We start from the raw sequence: 23,183 nt of genomic DNA, 5'->3' as shown, positions 1-23,183 counted from the left end.
GATCCCAAGTCACAGTCAAAGAAAGACATACTGAAGAGCGCACGCAGCACCATCCAGCTGAAGCTGTGGCAGATTCAGGATTCCTGGTTGAGCAACAAAGCTGATGAGATCCAGGGCTTTGCAGACAGGAACGACATGAAGAAATTCTATAACGGCCTGAAAGAAGTCTACGGTCCCACCACCTCCGGATCTGCTCCACTCCTCAGTGCTGATGGTTCTACCCTGATCACTGACAAGGACGGGATCCTTGAGAGATGGGCTGAACACTTTGACAGCGTACTGAACTGCCTCTCCACCATCAATGATGAAGCCATCGACCGACTCCCCCAGGTGCCAGTCAGTGAGTCGTTGGATGCCATTCCAACTTTGGAGGAGACCCAGAAAGCTATCCGTCTGCTATCCAGTGGCAAAGCCCCTGGCTCAGACTCCATTCCAGCTGAGGTCTACAAAGAAGGTGGTATGGCGCTGACTGAGAAGCTTCATCAGCTGTTCCAGCTCATCTGGCAGCATGAGGCAGTTCCACAGGACTTCAAAGACGCTTCCATCATACACCTGTACAAGCACAAAGGAAATCGTCAGGCCTGTGACAACCATCGTGGAATATCCCTGCTGTCCGTCACAGGCAAGACTCTGGCCAGAGTGCTACTCAACCGTCTCATAGCGCACCTTGAGCAAGGTCTCCTACCAGAGAGCCAGTGTGGCTTCCGGAAAGAACGCGGGACTATCGACATGGTGTTTGCTGCCAGGCAGCTCCAGGAGAAGTGTCAGGAACAGAACGCCAACCTTTACTCCACCTATGTCGATCTGACCAAGGCCTTCGATACTGTTAGCAGAGATGGCCTTTGGAGAATCATGGCGAAGTACGGGTGTCCCAGAAAGTTCATCACCATCATACGGCAACTACACGATGGGATGCTGGCCCGAGTCCAAGACAACGGAGAGACTTCAGAACCATTCCCTGTCTCTAACGGAGTCAAACAAGGGTGTGTTCTTGCCCCCACCCTGTTCAGTCTCATGCTTTCAGCCATGCTGACAGATGCCTTCAGAGACGCTGATGTAGGCATTGGCATCAGGTACCACACAGATGGCTCACTCTCCAACCTCAGGAGGCTTTAAGCAAAAAACCAAGGTGAGGACAGACACCGTCAACGACTTCCTGTTTGCTGATGACTGCGCTCTCAACGCTGCCTCCGAAACTGACATGCAACACAGTGTCGACAAGTTCTCTGCTGCCTGTGAAAACTTTGGCCTCACAATCAGCACAAAGAAGACTGAGGTGATGCACCAGCCAGCTCCAGGAAAGCCTTACGTTGAACCAAACATCTTCATCAATGGGCAACAACTGAACGGGGTGGACAAGTTCACATACCTGGGCAGTACACTCTCTCGCACAGTTGTCATCGACGACGAGGTGAATGCCAGACTCCATAAGAACGTTTGGAACAGGAGAGGCATCACCCTGGAGACGAAGCTCAAAGTATACAAGGCCATAGTTCTCACCACACTGCTCTATGGATGTGAATCATGGGCGGTCTACAAACGCCACGCCAAAAAGCTGAACCACTTCCACACCACCAGCCTCAGAAAACTTCTCGGCATAAAGGGGCAAGAGAAGATCCCTGACACAGAGGTGCTCACTCGTGCAAACTTGCCCAGCATCTACACCATCTTGATGCAGGCCCAGCTGCGCTGGGCAGGCTATGTAGTTCACATGCCAGACCACCGGCTCCCCAAGAAACTGCTGTACGGCGAACTCCAACATGGCAAGCGCTCCCATAAAGGCCAAAAGAAGCGCTTCAAAGACTCTGAAAGCTTCTCTGAACATCAGCCACGACACATGGGAGCTGAATGCAATGGACAGACCAAAGTGGCGTTCAGCTGTCCACAAAGGCGCCAAATCCTGTGAGGCCAACAGAATCGCTGCAGCAGAGCAATGCAGACAGGCCAGGAAAAGCAGTGCCAGCAAGTCCCCGACAGCCGCCACCATCCCCTGTCCACACTGCGTCAGAACCTTCCAGGCGCAGATTGGCCTGACCAGTCATCTGCGCACCCACAGAGCCCAACCCACTCACCCCAGGATGACCAGATGGTCCTCGTCGATCCCGATGGACGAACCACATATTTTGTTTCGTCATGTTACATTCTTCTGGTTTGTTTCACGTTGCCTTGTATTGTACCGTTTTGAAATGGATTGTACGCTGTTCTATTCTGTCAGGTCTTATATTATCCAGTCACATGTTGTTTGACAGAAGGAGACCAGTTTTGTGGTCGCTCCGTCAAAGTTAGAAAAATAATTATGAAGTTGATCAAATTACAAGACACCTAATCTTTCAAAATTGTCGAAAACAAAGTTGTGATAGTGGATAGTGGTGCAAAAATACAATTGTAGAACACCAGATCATTTCAGGGAGTTTTGTTCTGACAGGCGATATCACGGCCTCAGTCTGCGCGCGTGTGTGAAGCACAGACAAGAGGCCGGCTTGGCATTACCGTCCGTGCTCGCGCGGTGTACCGCGCGTGTTTTACGCTGCTGGTCAGGCATCTGCTTGGCAGATGTGGTGTAGCGTATATGGATTTGTCCGAACGCAGTGACGCCTCCTTGAGCTACTGAAACTGAAACTGAAACTTGTTCTGGAACTAGAACTTGACGGGCGCAGTAGCCAAGTGGTTTCGGCGTTGGACTTTCAGTCTAAGGGTTCCAGGTTCGAATCACGGTAAGGGCGCCTGGTGGGTAAAGGGTGCAGATTTTTCCGATCTCCCAGGTCAACATATGTACAGACCTGCTAGTGCCTGAACCCCCTCCGTGTGTTTTCGCACGCAGAAGATCAAATACGCACGTTAAAGATCCTGTCACCCATGTCAGCGTTCGGTGGGTTATGAAGACACGAAAATACCCAGCACGCATAAAATGCTGGTAATAGAGTTATGACGCTGAGCATTAATGGAAGAAGAAGAAGAAGAAGAACTAACTTCTATCACAGAATGCTCATAGATCACTCACGGATTTTAAAAATAACACTTTACTGGATTTTCACTTCGTTTTGAGTTTGGACATCCTAACTTCATAACAACTTGTGAAGGTAACAGATTACTGTGTTATATATATATTTATATAATTTTATAAGTATCTGTTTGTTTAGAATTGTGAACTGCTGTTGTGATCATGAAATTACAATTACGTACAGTACATGGGACTAGTAAATGACAATTAATGTGACTTCTGTATGGAAGCAAAGGATAATATTGAACACATATTCTGGATATATAATAACACAAAACAATTTTGGCAAAACTTCGAAAAGCTGTTAAAAGGAAAAAAAAGTACAGTGTTTACAAACATAAGAAAAACAGAAAATGCAGTATTATTTGGTATCAGTTGCCGAAAATATGCGCACAGAGTGCATGTTGGACTTTTTGATACTCATTGGTAAAATGTATAATGTATGTATTTTTTACAGGTGCAAAATGGAAAAGAGCACACCGAACATACCTTCTTTTTTGAAGGCTACCTTTTGGGGGGGGGGGGTTTTTTTTTTAAAAAAATTAAGAACATAAAAAAGAATGGGTGGACATTAAAAGACAAAATAAAATCAAAATGGTTTACCCTACATGACAAAAAATGCAAACCTACCCATATCCACATTAAAAGGAAAAAATGTTATTAAACCCATCAGAAAAAGGTTTTAAAAATTCTTGCCTTAAAATGAAATAAACCCTGTCGTTACATTTTGTTTTCCTTAAATTTTTTTTGGGAGGTTGGTGGGTTTGGGGTTTTTTTTACAAAGATACCAAAAGAAAATAATTAATAAAAATGAAAATTTTTGAAAGAAAGAATTTTAAGGAACCAAATGTTTTTCATTTTTTATAAAATGTTGAGTTAAATCCTTTACATGGCTTTTGTACACTTTTCTTTTTCAATCAGAACACACCCAATACAAAACTCCCTTTAAAACTCAAAGGAAACAACAAAAACCAAAACAACTTTTACAAAACAATTTTTTGAAAAAAATTCGCAAGAATGGAAAAAAATTTGTAACAGAAATTTGTGTTGTTCAGTTTTTATATGAAAACAAATTTTCTTGAAAAATCAATCCAATGAATTTAATGGTTTTAAATTCAAACAGGTTATTAAAACACGTTCTATTCCTTGAACCCGGTGGTATTTGGTACGGAACAAAAAAATCTAAATAAATTTAAAATTTTTGTTTAAAAGAATAATAAGAATTCGGCAAAGGCCAGGAACAAATGAGCCAGCACGGGTTTTTCATTGTTTTTTTAAGAGTTCCGCCGTTAATTTTCCTTTGTTCCCTGTGGTGATAACCAAAAAACCCTCACCCTTCAACCCCCCCTCCCCCCCCCCCCCCCCCCCCTCCCCAACCCCCAAGAAACCTTGAATTGACCCTTTCCCCCTGCCAAACCCCCCCGCAAAAAACCCCCTCCACCCAAAAACCCCAAGGGGGGGGGGGCCTTTATTGGGCAAGGGGGGAGGGGGGAAAAAGGGCCCCAAAAAACTCCCCCCCCCCCTTTTGGTTTCCAAATGGTTTTTTTGGGAAAAGTCTGTTTTGTTTTAATTTGAAAAAACCGGCCAACCCGGCTTGGGCCGTTTTCCCCAATTTCGGGCTGTTGGTTTGTGGCCTTTGATTTTTTTAATTTCCTTTGCCTTTTCGAATTTTCCCCCCATTTTTCTGGGCCTTTTGTTGGTGTTGGGGCTTACGAAATTTTTTCGGCTGGGGTTTCTTTTCCCTTAACACCGGGGCCCCCCCAAAAAAAATTTTAAGGTTTTTCCCCCGGCCGGGTAGCCCAAATGTGATTTTTTTTTAAGAAATTGCGCATTGCCAAGCCACTTGGGGCTTTCCCATTCCATTTTTCTTTTTGTTGGGTTCTTGGCCCGTTGAATAGGCATGTTGGTTTCGGGTTTGGGAAAGACATAGCCCTGGAGGGAAATTTTTCAAGTCAATTCCAGGTTGGTGAAAAGTGGACTTTGTAGGGGCATTCTTTTCCCAAATTGTTTTTATTTTTGTTTCCGCGGAACCCAACCGGTTGTTTTTTTGGTGAAATAGGCCTTGTGTAAAGAGATTTTTTTCTTACGTTTTCTTTTAAAAGGTTCACTTCCGCATAGTTTTCCCCTGGGTTTTCCCGACAACTTCCCAAATTAAATTTCGTTAATAATGTTTGGGTTTTTTTTTTTTTTCCCACTTTTGTTTTTCTTTTCATCTGTGAGTTTTAAAACCATATTTACATTTGGAAAAATTGTTAATGGGTGCACAGCAACGTTTGGGCTTTCGCTGGATTATTGGAAGATCCTGTGTCCTTGCACCATTGAGCGATATTGTTCAGTTGTTTTGTGATGGCTTTAGTTCTTTATTGAGCATCTCTCGAAGTTTTGAAGACCAGTCCATCATCCGCAAGAGTAAGCACCCGAACTATTCCATTGTTGTTTAAGTCTGCAAGGCCTTTCGTGTAGACGTTGTAGAGGACAGGAGAGAGCGGAGACCCTTGTGGCAGTCCCATGGATAGTTTAGAAGGTGCAGACATCCAATCTCCGAGGCGTAGGATGACGGTTCTTTCTTGAAGCGCTGCTGCTATCCGTCTTGTCAGTGTCAAACTTACTCCATACCGTAGTAGCAGCTCCATGAGGTGCGCAAACTGGACTTTATTGTAGGCATCTTCAAGGTTGATTGCTACTGCTAGTGTTTCTTCTTTTCTTTGAAATACTTCATATACCTCATATGTGAAAGCAGTTGCATTTTCTCATGTGGACTTACCTGTTCTCTAACCACCTTGATTTGAAGGGAGAATGTGCCTGTGTTCAAGAGCCCTTGCAAGTTTCCTGGCTATCATGGGTTCCATGAGCTTTCCAGCAATGTTTTGCATGGTTAGGATCCGGTAGCCGCTTACCTGATGATGGTCCTTTCCTGGTTTTGGTATGGGTTTTAAGAAGCTGTGTGTCCAGTCCTCCGGCACATGTCCATTGTGGAAACTGTTTTGATACAGATTGAAAAGTTTGCTTCTGTCTTCTTCCGATAGCTCCTTGATGTCCGAATAGCGAACTTTGTCTGGGCCAGGAGCTGATTCTTTCTGTATTCTGTGTCGGTGTTCCACCATGGGGGCTGAATAGTTTGCATCCTGTTCGGTGCCATTCTTTTGTTTCTTCTGCGTCTTAATTTTTCGATGATGGTTGTCTCTTTGGTTTCATACTGAAATGGATCATACAGGGTTGATCTGATAGTTTCTGTAGACTGAAAACTACTGGGAGGTGGTCACTGCCTTGGTGTGGAAGCGTGTCTACATTCATTCCTGCTTTGAATTTTGGAGATGTTAGAGCAATGTTGATCACACTGTCACTGTCCCCTTGTCTTGTTTCAAGGCGAGTTGGGGATGTGGTTGTTAATGGGCTAAGAAGAATTTCCCCTATCATTCCTTCAAGTGCGAGTCCTTGTGGGCTGGTGTTCCGCTGGTCCCATAACTTCGAGGCGTAAGACGACAGTTCTTTCCTGAAGCGCTGCTGCTATCCATCTTGTCAGTGTCAAACATACTCCATACCTTAGTAGCAGCTCCATGAGGTGCGCAAACTGGACTTATATATATATATATATATATATATGTGTGTGTGTGTGTGTGTGTGTGTGTGTGGAGGGGGGCTGGTATGCAAAATGTATTTTTAAATGTATGCCGTATGTGCGTGCGTGTTTGTGTGTGTATGTGTGTGTAGTCTGCTTGTCACATTTCAGTGTGTAAACGTAACATCAGTATAATGTGTTATGTGTAATGCCATATGTTTTGAAAAGCACCCGGAGAATTTTCTGGATAGTGTGCTATATGAATATCCGTTATCATGATTGTGATTATTATTATTATCAGGCTTCTTCAATTCTATTGGTGTATGGGAATTGTGTTTCCAATTAATGTTTCACCCTTTGCTTTCTCTGTCATGCGGATACAATATTGAATATATTATATTTCTATATGTATATGTATATGTATATATATATATATATATGTGTGTGTGTGTGTGTGTGTGTGTGTGTGTGTGTGTGTGGTGTGTGTATTTCACTGTCTGCATTTAAGATATTTTCTTGATTCATTCATTAGGTCTCCGAATATCATCTAGAAGGTTTACAGGCATCAGAATTGCTTTAATGAATGGGTTATGAAATATGGAAAAGGCTAATTTGCATCTGTTTATTTTATCTATTTATTTTCCTTTTATCAAAGATTGAAGATGATGATGATGACCATTACTGACGACAGGACGGAGACACGTTGGTGGTGCTGGTGGCACTGTGCTGGGTGACCATGGTCCAGGCTGACTCCCGGGTGCTCAAGTTACACACAGACCCCATGTGTCCAAGGGTGATCTTTATTTCTTCTTTGTAGGATACACCTGTGTGCTTAAGAAAGACATAGATGTAGGCATGTTTCTTTGTACTCCTAGTTTACCGGCATGCATACTGATGGACAGTGCTAGCAGTGATAGTTTGAATTATTCCCTTTGTGTAATTTTGGACTCACTTGTGTAAACACTTCAGATTTAAAATTAGTCCATGTCACAACCCGGTGTAACGTCCCAAATCGTCGTCCCCCTCGCGAGGGGACTTGTCAGTGTCCTAAATCATCCCCCGTCGGTCACTTTAGTGTCCTGATACGTCCCCCCGGGGGACACACACAGAGAAAGAGAGAGAGTATTGTGTCAAAATGCTTTGAAGGTTTTTGTAGCGTGTGTGCGTGCGTGCGTGCGCGCGCTCGCGTGTGTGTGTGTGTGTGTGTGATGTGTGTGTGTGTGTGTGTGTGTGTGTGTGTGTGTTTCACAGTGGTCTCAGCAAGTGCCATGTAGAGATCGCCTTCTGTCATGATCGGCACTTTGACAGCTGCGGACTTGACTTCAATCAAACCGCCACAGTTAAGAAACGTGTCCAAATAGGCGCTCTGAGAAGTCACTCTTTTCTCAAAAAGCCTCTTTACAACAGGGTATTTATAAACGAGAATACGGACTGAAGAGCTTTTCCGTTTTTGAATGTATTGAATTCATAATCAGATTCATGCACGCAACATGAAGAACATTATGACATTGGAGTCGTGATTTCAAACGGATTCTCCAAAGCTTAAAGTTGGCCGCATTTTGTTGTTCTGGGCTAACTTTATTGACCCATCTCACACCACTCCCTCTCCCGTCCACCACAAACTTGATGGTGTGTCCATCGAGATCGATGATGGACCATCGTTGTCATCCAGCTGGGGGATGGGGGGAGGGTGGTGGTGGGGTGGGGTGGAGCATGCTTATGAATCTATCTGTGAATGCGCAGATGGCTGAATAATCCAATTTGCGCACGAAATGTTCGCTGACAGTTGGGGCAGACAAAGACAGGCATATCATTGTCAGGGAGCTTGTTTGCCCGTGACTTTTATGGCCTGCCTCTTCTGAACAGCTGCAGCAGTGCTCTTGGCCTCGCACAACTTGGCGCCTTTGTGCACAGCAGCGTGCCATTTCTCACGGTCCACTGCAGATTCCTCCCAGGGGTCAGGGTTGATATCAAACGCTTTCAGAGAGACTTTCAGAGTATCTCTGAAGCACTTCTTCTGACCTCCGTGTGATCTCTTCCCTCGTTGCAGCTCGCCATAGAAGAGCCTTTTGGGCAGCCGATGGTCTGGCATGCGCGCCACGTGTCCAGCCCAGCTAAGCTGGGACTGCATCAGGATGGTGAAGATGCTGGGAAGGGTGGCTTTTGCAAGCACCTCTGTGTCCTGGGGTCCTGTCTTGCACTTGATGTTCAGTAGCTTCCTGAGGCATTGTTGTGTGGAAGTGGTTCAGCTTCTTGGCATGTCGTTGGTACACTGTCCATGTTTCGCAGGCGTACAGTAGTGTGGGGAGAACTACTGCTCTGTAGACCTTTAGCTTGGTCTCAAGACTAATGCCTCTTCTGTTTCAGACATTTGCATTGAGTCTACCAAATGTGCGCTTGCTCTTGCAATCCTGACGTTCACTTCATCGTCGATGGTCGCATTTCGTGACAGTGTGCTGCCAAGGTATATGAGTCTCTGACCGTTGACTGTGATGTTGGGCTCAACGTAGGGTTTCCCTGGGGCTGGCTGATGGAGAACTTCAGGTTTCCTCGTGCTGATGGTAAGGCCGAAGTTCCTGCTGGCAGTGCCAAACTTGTCGACGCAGAGTTGCATGTCAGCTTCAGATCCTGCGTTGAGGGCACAATCATCAGCAAAGTCTCTGATGATGTCTGTCATGACCTTCGTTTTTGCCACAAACTTAAGGAACAAATAAAAGGCGGGGTAGTCTTACTGTAACAACCTGCATTGAAGCTCTTTTCTAGTGATATATAGTGGAAGGGAATGAATGAAAGAATAGATAGATAAGTAAATAAACATATACTTATATAGTGTATCGGAAACAGTGAGGAGGGAAATGTTTAGGTCATCTCTGTGTTCCCCCAGCTCTATACTCCCCCAAATTTACATTTTGTAGGTCTTTGCTCCACCAAGTCAATGGTCCTTCAGGTCAATGTTCCCCCAGGTCTATGGCCACTGCTGACCACTGTTGACCACAACCCCAAAGTGTTCAGATTGAGTTATTTGTCACGTTTTTGCATTGTGATTGTCACAGTCGACAGTTAGACACTACTTTTATATTTCGCCATTCTTGGGGAAGACGGCATGGATCCAGCTTTTGAGATGATAGGGTTCCCATTACATAGGAGTATGTGAGTGTGTGTGAGTTAGTGTGTCCGTGTGGCAATGTGGTCCATGCTGCTCGTGCGGTTATGCTTCTGAGTGAACCGTTCATGGTTCAGATTGGAGTGTCTCTCTGCTCTGTCTCCTCATAGACAGGTTTTGAACTGGAAGGCTTTCTGGTCAGTCTGTCCAGTGGTTCCCCGGTTCCTCTTCATTCTGCTGAAGAGGAGGGGATGGGCTGTTCATTCAGCCAAAAGTTGTGCCAGGGTTACTGCAGGCCCTGTGCTGACCTGTGTCCTCGTCCAGCCAGGTAGAAGAGGCTGCGTTCCAGTCTCTGGGAATTTGTTTTGACCAGATTGCACCAGCTGTTGAGGTAAATTAATTTATTGCCATTTGGCTAGCTTTGTGTTGCCATGTTTGTTTTATTTGTGCATATAATCGTTTTCGCTGTGTGCTAATGTATTAATATTCCTTGTAACTTCGTACTTTTAAGTTATTGCTAGGTATCATTTGGTATTTGTACACTTTGACCAGTACTCTATTAAATCATGGGTGAGAGGGGCGCTACTTTTCCCTCCCACTACATTGATATGGAAATATTTATTTTGTTTTCTCATGACGGATATGTTTTGCCATAGAGAGAAGTAGATTATGTTACAAGTTGATGAACAGTTTTTCTCTATTATTATCTTTCTCTGACAGAGGGCCACGGGGTTGTCTTTCCGCCTGTCCCCACCGGGTGTGGTGAGGTGGTGGTATGCGGGGGTAGGGACGTGCAGACCCCTTCCTTATTGTACAGCCCTGCCAGTCCCCACGGGGTGTGGTGAGGTGGTGGTGTGTGGGGGTAGGGACGTGCAGACCCCTTCCTTATTGTACAGTCCTGCCAGTCCCCACGGGGTGTGGTGAGGTGGTGGTGTGTGGGGGTAGGGACGTGCAGACCCCTTCCTTATTGTACAGTCCTGCCTGTTCCCCCTCTTTCTCATCCCCTGGTTCTTTGTATTTTGCCATTATGCATCTTTGGAAGATGTATGTTGTCTTTTTGCTGTTCTCGGCATTGTGTGTGTGTGTGTGTGTGTGTGTGTGTGTGTGTGAGAGAGAGAGAGAGAGAGAGAGAGAGAGAGAGAGAGAGCCTCTTCGTTTCTTCTCCTTCTGGCCCTCCTCCTCCCCATCTTTCTCTTATTCGGACCATCGGGATGTTCACACTTTGTGCAAAAATCTGGGAAGTGGGTGATGTTTGACTGTGTGGGAGCAGTCTTCCTATTTCAGCCCTTGGCACACACAGCTCTCAAGTCCTGCTCTTTGCTGTGGCTCTAGCTATAATGTTTCAGAGTGTCGCATCGCGGCACTTCATGGCTACCATTCTCCTGTTAAGGCAGTGTCATTGTCACTAGAAATCAACGGGTACCATTCTCCTGTTAAGGCAGTGTCATTGTCACTAGAAATCAGTGGGTACCATTCTCCTGTTAAGGCAGTGTCATTGTCACTAGAAATCAATGGGTACCATTCTCCTGTTAAGGCAGTGTCGTTGTCACTAGAAATCAATGGTACCATTCTCCTGTTAAGGCAGTGGTCATTGTCACTAGAAATCAATGGGTACCATTCTCCTGTTAAGGCAGTGTCATTGTCACTAGAAATCAATGGGTACCATTCTCCTGTTAAGGCAGTGTCATTGTCACTAGAAATCAATGGGTACCATTCTCCTGTTAAGGCAGTGTCATTGTCACTAGAAATCAATGGGTACCATTCTCCTGTTAAGGCAGTGTCATTGTCACTAGAAATCAATGGGTACCATTCTCCTGTTAAGGCAGTATTGTTATCACTACAGACCAATGGGTATATTGTCATTTTTGGACAGTATTCCTGACATGTCTGTGTTATTCCATCACCTTCAGTACCTACTATACTTGTGTTGGAAAGGGATGCACTGTGGTCACATCTGTCTGCACTGTTGATGTCGATCTGTTCAGGCAGACACTGTATTGTGTGCACTAGGAATCACTTCTCCATTGACCATGAGTTATGCCTCCATATGTTTCATACTTTTCATTGGCATTTTTTCACTTCCATTTTCAGCTGTTGAAGTGCCTGACTTGGATCAAGACTGTCCAAGGGAGATAATATTCATGATTTTATCCAAAGTCCATAACATGATTAATTACTTTGGTTTCATCATACGGCATGACATGTGATTCGTTTCACTCCTGTCTTCCACATGACAGAGGGAAAGTTTGCCCTTCATCTGGAAACTAAAGTTTATCTCTGTTCTCTCACCCCACCAGCTCGGAGAGGAAAAAGAGCACGGCATGTGTGAACGACGCAGTGTACCGCTGCCGCCTGAGGAAACGTACCAGTGTGTGGAGATACCACCACTGCAGTGTCCGCAGCACGAGTTCTGGGTGCAGGAAGGCAGCGTGTGTTTCCTCTTCTACAGACACCAGCTGGCTTACAACTGTACGTCAGGGAAATGGACCAGAACAGGTAGGGTCTGCACAGCCTCTGACAACTGAGAAAGCTCTGGATGTATGGGCGCAATAGCCAAGTGATTAAAGCGTTGGACTTTCAATCTGAGGGTCCTGGGTTCGAATCTGGGTAACAGCACCTGGTGTGTAAAGGGTGGAGATTTTTCCGATCTCCCAGGTCAACATATGTAGACCTGCTAGTGCTTGAACCCCCTTTGTGTGTATACACACACAGACGATCAGATATGCACATTAAAGATCCTGTAATCTATGTCAGCGTTCGGTGGGTTATGGAAACAAGAACATAACCAGCATGTATACACCTGAAAACAGAGTATGGCTGCCTACATGGCAGAGTAAATGAAAAAAAAAGGTCATACACGTAAAATGTTACATGTCTGTCTGAGTGTGTATGTGTGCGTGCCTTAAATCTGATTGAATCACACAGGTGACAAATGATGAGTGCCCAACAGCAGCCATCAGTTGGCTATACCCAGGTAGGAAGCCTGTTGTGCAAATGACCCTGAGTTCGTAAAGGGCTTAGAGCTTGGTCTCCGAACAAGGATAGGCGCTATATAGTAATAATGATACCACTACTACTACTACTACTACTAACAATGATAATAATAATGTATATTTATACAGCGCCCTTTCTCTGTAAGAGCTCAGGGTGCTATACATGAAAGAAAAATATTACAAATTACAAATCATTCATGACCACTCTTTCACTTCAGTGGGGAGCCAGTGTAGAGTTCAGAGGTGAGGAGAAATGTGATCAATACATGGGACTCTTAGAGTCAGACGGGCAGCATTGTTGAATTCGCTGAAGGAGATTATGTGGATAGCCTATGAGAAGAGAATTACAGTAGTTGATTCGTGACAGCACAAAAGCAGAAATGAGTTTTAGTAGCTTCATCATTCATACATATATGTATGATGTAACCACATCATTCATATTATATATATATATATATATATATATATATATATATATATATATATAATCGGCCTAAAGTACTGAACAGATGGCAAGTTGTTTAACCTCAGAAGGCTTCAAGCAAAAATGAAGGTCATGACAGACATCATCAGAGACTTTTTGTTTGCTGATGATTGTGCCCTCAACGCTGGATCTGAAGCTGACATGCAACTCAGCGTCGACAAGTTTGCCACTGCCAGCAGGAACTTTGGCCTTACCATCAGCACGAGGAAAACTGAAGTTCTCCATCAGCCAGCCCCAGGGAAACCCTACGTTGAGCCCAACATCACAGTCAACGGTCAGAGACTCAGTGCGGTGGAGCGGTTCACATACCTTGGCAGCACACTGTCACGAAATGCGACCATCGATGATGAAGTGAACGTCAGGATTGCAAGAGCAAGCACAACTTTTGGTAGACTCAACGCAAATGTCTGGAACAGAAGAGGCATTAGTCTTGAGACCAAGCTAAAGGTCTACAGAGCAGTAGTTCTCCCCACACTACTGTACGCCTGCGAAACTGGACAGTGTACCAACGACATGCCAAGAAGCTGAACCACTTCCACACAATATGCCTCAGGAAGCTACTGAACATCAAGTGGCAAGACAGGACCCCAGACACAGAGGTGCTCGCAAAAGCCACCCTTCCCAGCATCTTCACCATCCTGATGCAGTCCCAGCTTCGCTGGGCTGGACATGTGGTGCACATGCCAGACCATCGGCTGCCCAAAAGGCTCTTCTATGGCGAGCTGCAACGAGGGAAGAGATCACACGGAGGTCAGAAGAAGCGCTTCAGAGATACTCTGAAAGTCTCTCTGAAAGCGTTTGATATCAACCCTGACTCCTGGGAGGAATCTGCAGTGGACCGTGACAAATGGCGCGCTGCTGTGCACAAAGGTGCCAAGTTGTGCGAGGCCAACAGGACTGCTGCAGCTGTTCAGAAGAGGCAGGCCAGAAAGTCACGGGCAAACAAGCTCCCTGACAATGATATGCCTGTCTTTGTCTGCCCCAACTGTCAGCGAACATTTCGTGCGCAGATTGGACTATTCAGCCATCTGCGCATTCACAGATAGATTCATGAGCATCCTCCCCCCCACCCCACCACCACTCTCCCCCCATCCCCCAGCTGGATGACAACGATGGTCATCATCGATCTCGATGGACACACCCCCATATATATATATGTGTGTGTGTGTGTGTGTGTGTGTGTGTGTGTGTGTGTGTGTTAGACTCAGTCTTACAGTCAATAATTATGAGTAAGAAGAGCAATGTTGTTGTGCTTAGTAAATGAGAAGAAAGATAAAGTGGGTGGGGAGAGAGTGACACCGAGAGAGAGGGGGGGAGACACAGAGAGAGAGCGAGCGGGGCTTTGATTCGGGCTAAACCCAACTGGACTTTAATATTGATAATTCATGTTTATTTCGTTTTGTTTTGTCTTGTTTCACTATATTTTGATTTATAAAAAGAAGTAGGGACTTCATTTTCGGTTAAAATGAATATTTCAAAAATGCAGATGAGTACTTACTGAAAGGAGCATACAGAACTGTGAATAAGACCTTTAATTACTCACACATTTGTTTACACACAATATGATTCTGTGCAGTTGTGTCGAGTCAAGTCAAGTCAACATTTTTATTTCAAGATGGTAATTGAATAAGCAACAACTGCTTTTTTACATCAAACCATCCAGATAATAGAAAATAACCACCTCTGTTTGATATCATTTTCTCAGAACGTACCACCTCTGTCTGTTACCATTTTCTCAGAACTGACCACCTCTGTTTGATATCATTTTCTCAGAACTGACCACCTCTGTTTGATATCATTTTCTCAGAACGTACCACCTCTGTTTGATATCATTTTCTCAGAACGTACCACCTCTGTCTGTTACCATTTTCTCAGAACTGACCACCTCTGTTTGATATCATTTTCTCAGAACGTACCACCTCTGTTTGATATCATTTTCTCAGAACGTACCACCTCTGTTTGATATCATTTTCTCAGAACGTACCACCTCTGTTTGATATCATTTTCTCAGAACTGACCACCTCTGTTTGATATCATTTTCTCAGAACTGACCACCTCTGATATCATTTTCTCAGAACTGACCACCTCTGTCTGTTACGTTGACCCACTGAATAATGACAGTTTATCATCTTTATTTCCAACAGTAAAGCATTCTGCTTCCTATGGACGTTACATGGACCCACTGAATAATGACAGTTTATCATCTTTATTTCCAACAGTAAAGCATTCTGCGTCCTATGGACGTTACATGGACCCACTGAATAATGACAGTTTATCATCTTTATTTCCAACAGTAAAGCATTCTGCTTCCTATGGACGTTACATGGACCCACTGAATAATGACAGTTTATCAAATTAGTTCCAACAGCAAAGCATTCTGCTTCCTATGGACGTTACATGGACCCACTGAATAATGATAATTATTTGATCATCTTTAGTTCCAACAGCAAAGCATTCTGCTTCCTATGGATGTTACATGGACCCACTGAATAATGATAATTATTTGATCATCTTTAGTTCCAACAGCAAAGCATTCTGCTTCCTATGGACGATACATTAATGCACACATCTACCAGGAGCATCAAAGTTCTGCCTTGTTGTGGGACATCAGTCACAGTCATCAAAAACTTTAGTTTTCAAAATATTAATCAGTGCAAAGAACGGAAACTGTTTTACACTCAGTGTGAAGGTCTTACAATACCTGCATTTACCCGATTTGTTATTCATTGGTAGATATCTTTGCAGTGACTCCCTTCTGTGCACAATCATTATCAGCAAGCGGATTGCACCGATATTTCACGATTACATAGTATTGAAAGGAGGTAAGGGAAGCTGTTTAATTTTATTCAGAGAATGATTTGTGCATAGGCCTCAATCACTTACTTCATGGTGGCCATCTAAATCAAGAAATCTTCTTCTCTTGTAGTTCAAATCGCTTAACTCGCACTGCATATGCATGCATATATATATATATATATATATCATCTCTCTCTCTATATATATGTGTGTGTATGTATATGTCTGTATCTGTGTGTTTGTTTTCCAGATGCAGTGGAAGCCAACGAACATCGTCAGAAACGATTCCCTTGGATCCCCGTGGCCATTGGTGTCACCTTCGTGGCATGTCTATTCCTGTGTCCTCGTGGATCAGGAGGAAGTGAGGTCACCAACTGTAACAACTTGTGGTCTGCATCTTAGAAAAATTAGGGTCCATGCACATATTGATTCAGGCAGTGAGAGGTCTTTCAGTTTAAAATATAGTTTTGATGGTACTATTGTGTTGAACGCAGAGCTGTAGTCAATGAAAAGGATCCTGGCATAGCTGTTAGGATTTTCGAGATGTCTGAGGACATGGTAGAAACCTTTGCTAATGGCATCTTCAGCTGATCTGTTAGCTCTATAGGCGAAATGAAAGGGATCAAAAGATGGAGGAATGCAAGTTTTTAGGAACTGTATAATCATGCGTTCAAATATTTTCATTACGACTGATGTTAAGGCTATGGGACGATAATCATTAAGACAACTAGGCTGTACTTTTTTTTGGAACAGGACTGATTGTTGATTTCTTAAAGCAGTGTGGCACCACACAAGACTGAAGGGACATGTTAAATATGTCAGTGAAGACACTGCATAGTTGGACTGCACACTTCCTCAAAAGGCCTGGTGAGATGTTGTCAGGGCCAGCAGCTTTTCTTATTTTCAGACGACTGAAGTGGCGTCTGACTTCATTCTTCTTGGACTATGAAAGGGGGAGTGGGGGTGATTTTGGGTACAACCACGTCAGACGCAGACAATGGTTTGTCGAATCTGGAGTAGAATGTGTTGAGTTTGTCTGGAAGAGTTCTGTCAGTGCTGTCGACTGTCTGGTGGGTTATTTTATAATCAGTGATGTTCTGCAGTCCGGTCCATACATTCCTAGAGTTGTTTGTAGACAGGTTTTCTTCTGTTGTTTTTTTTTTCCCCATATAAAAAATGTGCCTTCTTAATGCATTTTTAAACACTTCTTTTTGACTTATTGTGGACTATTCTATCATCAGTTTCACGAAAAGCCCTCTCTTTTTCCTTTAGTTTTTTTTCCTAACAGCCCTGTTACACCAGATTTTGTCGTTTGAAAATATTTTGATATTTTTTGATGGAATGCACACACTTTCACAGAATGAAATATAATCACACGGTATATTCATTTAAGTCCCCAGCAGAGTCTTTAAAAACATTCCAATCTGTACATTCGAAACAGTCCTGCAAGGTCTCTAAGGCAGGGGCCGACCATTGTTTCACAGTTTTCACGACTGGTTTTTCAGCTTTCAGTTTTTGTTTGTAGACTGGCACCAGATATATCATGCTGTCAGCGGACTGTCCCAAAGGTGCACGGCGGATCGAGTGGTACACCCTCTTGATGGAGGTGAAGCAGTAATCCAGGGTCTTGTCACCACGTGTTGGACAGTCCACTTGCTGGTACAGCTTCAGCATTTCTTTCTTGAGGCTGGCTTTGTTGAAATCACCAGCAACGATGACGGTGGAGTCGAGCCAACTGTTCTTGCACTTGCTAATTTCGTCTGCTAGCAGACCAAGAACGCAAGAACGCAAGAACGCAAGAATTTTAATGTAAGGTCACGGACCTGTATACATTTTGGGTGCACGTGTTGCACACACAGCTTAACTAAAATAAAATAGGAAGAACGAAAACAATCCACTTAATACACAGTGAGCTCACTGAGAAAAAGTAAACTAAATGAAAAGCACAGGGCTGATATGACTGTTTAGGGCTGAGAGTGCTCTTCTCTCAGTCTTAATGCATAAAAAACAAACATTGCAACATCTCTGGTCACATTACAACTTTCGTTTTGCAGCAGAAAAGATAATGACAGATTTCTGATATTTTGCATATGCTTAAGCAAATATTTCCTTCTAATATCATCATATAATGGACAGGCTGTTAGTACATGTAGTTCGTTCTCTATTCTACCACCACATGGGCAGTTTTTCAAAACATCACGATAACGCTGATTTATTTTTAGTTCATTTATACCAAAACGGAACTTAATGAAAGCCGATCTAAATTTACTGATGGTAAGATGAGATAAGTATTTTTCAGGTTGTAATAAGGATTTGAATGACCTATATGTTTCAAAACGATTACTTCCGTTGAGTTTGCTTGCCCAGTCCTGTTTAAAACCATCTATCATGCGTTGTTTGAATATTTGAAGAAAAACATTTACATCCCCAACCCCGCCATTTATCCAAACTTCTGAAAACCCGTAAATGTCTAAGCAATGTTTCAGTCTATCTGCCCAATTTCTCGAAGACATATCAGCATTGAATGTCATCTTATTTACGCTCATTAGGTACGCCTGTTTCGAGATTCTCGATAGAGACATCTGATTTAGCTTAAACCAGTATCTCAAAGTACTGATGCAACTATCAATGTATAATGGATATCGACCAAGATCACCATAAATCATTACATTTGGGGTTTTGGGACTAACACTCAAAAATCTTTTACAAGCAAACAAGTGGACAGACTCAACTGCTTTGAAGCGCATTGTTCCCCACATTTCAGATGCGTATAATAACATAGGTTTTATCTGCGCATCAAAGAGTTTAAAAAACACGGTTCTGTCCATATTGCCAAGACTCCACATTGTTCTCATAATTTCAACCACCCTCCCTTTTGCCCTGCCTGCTAGCAGACCAAGTGCAGCAGAGAGGTTCGCTGTGGGATGGATGTACACAGCGATCAGTGTCACTGAGGGAATTTCGCGTGGGAGGTAGAAGGGTCAGCACTGAATGGTTAGGAACTCCACGTCAGGGAACCAGGCAACTGACAGCACTTTGACATCAGAGCACCAGTGTGTGTTGACGAAGAAACACACACCGCCGCCCCTTTGCTTGCCTGAGTCAGCAGTACTGTCAGCTCTGTGTACAGTGAAGCCTGGTGGTTGAACGGCGCTGTCAGGGATGTCCGGGTTAAACAAAACACAGAGCACTCTTTGTAGTCTCTCCTCGTCTGAATGTCACATGTGAATTCATCAATTTTGTTGGGTAGAGATCTAACGTTGCACAGGAACATACTGGGTAGAGATGGGTGAAAACTTTGTTGGTGTAACCTTGAAAGGGCCCCACCTCGCTTTCCGCGTTTCCTCACAGACTGAGTCTTGTGTGCTGACTGGTCGGTGTTCATTGTTGACGGTTGTAAATCCTGATAGAGTGAGTTGAAGTGAGATCTCAGCACACTGGACTCACCTACCTGTTCCCTAACACGCAGCAGCGTGTCACGATCATACTGTAAGATCACAGCTGTTTCCCTCACACATAAACAGAATCAAACACAAAATAAACAGGACAGCTATCCCCGTGTCGCCACTGGTCAGCGCCATCTTGAATCATCTAAGGCCTGTTCTTCTCGTGAGCCTTTCTGAGACTGTACATCGTCATTGTCTCACCAGAAGTGAAGAATCACATTATCAGATGAGATGGTTTCTGGAAGCTGTAATGGTTCTGCATTCTAGCAAAACGAACGAGAAGACATTCTGATTTAGTTCTATGACTTTTAATCCTTAAGTCGGCGCGTTACAATGTCGAGCTTCTTGCTCATGCCTCGCTAAAGCCGGTATCTGTTGTTGTTCTTTTGGGGGGCCTTCTTCTGCGCATGTCCGCAGTTAGCATTTATCTTCGAACCGAAATACTATAAAAAGTAATGTGAACGAAACATTACATCCCTCCCTGGGGCGAATTTTAAAAAAACTTAGAATTTTGTCGCGACCGGCTTTTTACAATCGCGATAAAAAATGGATATAAAATACAACCCCCTGATGGACAATATAGGTTCGATCAAAAATTTCGAAAGATGTACATCAGCAGACATAGTCTTTTAACTTGGACGGAGGCTGTTTTGTTCTTCCTGATCTTCAGACTGGACCAGAAGCAGGAGATCCTTCAGATCCATGGGGCAAAGCCTGGGCAGCAGGTGGAGGCTTCCTGGCAACAGGGACATCACCAGGCAGCATCAGCCAGGGCGTATCTGGAACAGCAGGCAGTGCTGTCCTTGGGGCATGGACTGCAGTAGGTGGCACTGTCCCTGGGGCATGGACAGGAGGAGCAGCAGCAAGCGGAGTCTTCAAGCTTGGTTTTGCGTCAAGCTTGTCTCTGGGAACTGGCTTTCCTGGGCTTCTGGATGCAGGCGTCATCATCACTTCTGGAATCTTCTTGAAGTGGGATGAGTTGCGGGTGATGGAGCGCCTGGCGTTGGAGGCTGTCACCATGGAACCTTGACGAGCTGTGACAGTCATGGGTTCAGGAGAAAATGGGGTAGCGAGCTTGTTCTCCTTTGGCTGTCTGACCAGAACACTGTCTCCTAGCTTGAGGTCTGGATAGGATGAATGGCGTGTGTGATCTGCTGCCGCTTTCATTTTCTTCTTCCCTTCTGCATCATTCAGCCTTATTTTGAGGTCTTGATGGTCTTGTAGATCAGAGGCTGAGGTTTCGGGAAGGCGGGTGCGAATCTTTCTCTTGAAGAGAGCTTCAGCTGGAGACACTCCCGTTGTTGAGTGGGGTGTTGCTCGATAGTTGCGTAGAAATGAGTATAGCTCTTGCTTCCACGCTTTCTTTTCCATGTGTGCTGTTTGTATGGCTTTTTTGAGTGTAGCCATCATTCGCTCTGCTCCGCCGTTGGCTTGGGGCCACAAGGGTGTGATCTTCCGATGGTGAAATCCAGAATATGAGGCAAAATTTCTGAAATCCTGAGAGTTGAAGGGTGGGCCATTGTCTGACTTTACAACTGCAGGAACACCATGCCGAGCAAAAATGGCATCTAGCTTGGGGATGGTAGATTTGGCACTGGTTGTAGACATGATTTCTACCTCTGGGTACCGGGAATAGTCATCCACGACAAATAGCAGATAGTCACCCGAAGGGAATGGTCCACAGAAATCAATGCTGACTTCTTTCCATGGGGAATTGGGTAGTGGGGACATGTGGAGGGGTTCTGTGTGATTTGAGGGAGTGGCTGCGGCGCAGGGCAAGCATGACTTGATTTTCGCATCAACGAATTTGTCCATCTGTGGGAACCAGATTTTCTCCCGCAGCAAACTCTTGGTCTTCACTAAGCCTTGATGTCCCTCATGTGCTATGTTGACTACTCTGTGTTGAAGAGCTTGGGGAATCACAATCTTGTTGCCTAGCAATATGATTTCAGAGTTGTCGCACAAAGAAAGTTCATCTCTTACAGTCTTGAAGGTGAGAAAAGCAGTGATGTCTACAGAAGAGTCTTTTGGCGTCTGCCACTGGTTGGTTTGCAGTGCTGTTCTCACTGCTCGAAGAGTAGGGTCAGCTGCTGACATTCTGGAAATCTCCTCACTGGTCATGGCTTTCGGAGTTGAATGCTCAGTGATGAAGTTGATGTACTCCTCTGCAACTTTGGTTTCATGGGCTGTCTTGGTGTTGGCTGAGGTCATTGGATGACGGCTCAAGAAATCTGCTGAATTTTCATCTCCTGGTCTGTACTTCAGGACAAAACTGTATGACTGAAGTCGGATGTTCCATCTCTCGATTCTCGCGTTGGTGTGAGATGTTGGCTGGTTGAAGATTCCTTCTAACAACTTGTGATCAGAGATGACTGTGAACTTCTGGCCGAAAAGGTAGAGGTGAAAGTGTTCACAAGCCCAAACTACCGCTAAAGCCTCTCTCTCCGTCTGGGAATATCGAGTCTCTACATCAGTGAGTGCACGGCTTGCGTAGGCTATGACCTTCCTCTGACCTCTCTTGTCCTCTTGCACCAGGATGGCACCTAGACCAACAGGACTGGCATCGACAATGATTTCTGTTTTGGACTTGTCATCAAAGTATGCCATTGTCTGAGGGTTGGTGACTTGATCCTTCAGCTTGTTGAAGGCATCTTCTTGGTCCTTTGTCCATTTCCACTCAGTCCCTTTTCGCGTCAGATCTCTCAGTGGTTTTGTCACGTCTGTGTACTGGAGGATGAATTGGGAAATGTAGTTTGTCATGCCAAGAAAACTGCGAACTTCCTTTGGAGTTGTTGGCCTCGGCATCTTCTTGATGGCATCAATCTTCTTCGCATCTGGAGACATGCCGTCCTTGCCGAAGATGAAGCCGTAGAACTCAATGGTCTCTTTGTTGAACTCACATTTTCCTTTGTTCAGAGTCAATCCTTTCTCTCTCATGCGATCCAGGACCCGTGTGAGTGTTCTGTCATGCTCTTCCTGGTCACGTCCGTGAACCAAGATGTCATCGCTTGTGTTCAGTGCATCCGGAATGTCACTGAGAGTTTCTGCAATCACGTTCTGGAATATCTCTGCTGCACTGGTCACACCAAAGTTGAGACGTTTGTAGCGACGTAAACCAGCATGAGTAGTGAACGTTGTGATGTTTCTGGAATCTTCGTCAAGTTCCAGCTGATGATATCCCGAGTTCAGATCAAGCTTGCTGAATACTTTTGCCTGGTTCAGCTGCATCAGGATGTCGTCGACCGTTGGCATGATGTGTCTTGTTCTCTTGATGGCTTGATTTGGGAGTCTCATGTCCACACATATCCATATTTCGTCTGGACTTTTCGGCTTGGGTGCAGCAACGATGGGTGATACCCATGGTGTTGGTCCGTCAACCTTCTCTATGATGTCCAGATCTTCAAGGCGTTTCAGTTCCTGTTCCACCTTCTTCCTCAGATGGAATGGAATACGTCTGTGTGGCTGGCAGACAGGTTTGACTTCAGGGTCAATGTGTAGTTTCACCTTCATGTCCTTCATCTTGCCTATCCCTTCAAAGAGATCAGGATAGGAGTCAGGGATATGATGTTGACAACCGTAGGCAAACTGGATCAACCCCAGGTCTTGTGCAGTCGACGAGCTCAATAGGTTACCCCCTGAGTGTGACCTAACTACAAAGAAAGTCTCTTTCTTCACTTGAGTCTTATGCTCGACTGTAGCTGTAGCTCTACCAGCTATGACCAAGGGTGTAGTCGAACCATATGCGTAAATCTTCGCTTGTGTAAGTTCTGGCTGTAACGAAAGCTCTTGGGCTGTCTTCCC

General features: G+C 44.5%; 1 protein-coding gene across 1 annotated transcript in view; it reads left to right on the top strand.

The window, feature by feature from the left end:
• Positions 1-23,183, top strand: part of LOC143301165 (uncharacterized) — a 192,097-nt gene that overhangs the window by 2,307 nt on the left and 166,607 nt on the right. The window contains exons 2-4 of the mRNA XM_076615254.1: positions 7,252-7,353; positions 11,961-12,159; positions 16,187-16,297. Of these exons, the coding sequence (XP_076471369.1) occupies positions 7,297-7,353; positions 11,961-12,159; positions 16,187-16,297 (367 nt within the window). The 5' untranslated portion in view covers positions 7,252-7,296. The remainder of the gene's footprint in view (positions 1-7,251; positions 7,354-11,960; positions 12,160-16,186; positions 16,298-23,183) is intronic.

Source organism: Babylonia areolata, chromosome 27, assembly GCF_041734735.1.
Source record: "Babylonia areolata isolate BAREFJ2019XMU chromosome 27, ASM4173473v1, whole genome shotgun sequence".
Classification (NCBI taxonomy): domain Eukaryota; kingdom Metazoa; phylum Mollusca; class Gastropoda; order Neogastropoda; family Buccinidae; genus Babylonia; species Babylonia areolata.
Note: the sequence above shows the minus strand (reverse complement) of the source record. Positions and strands in the feature narration are given on the sequence as shown.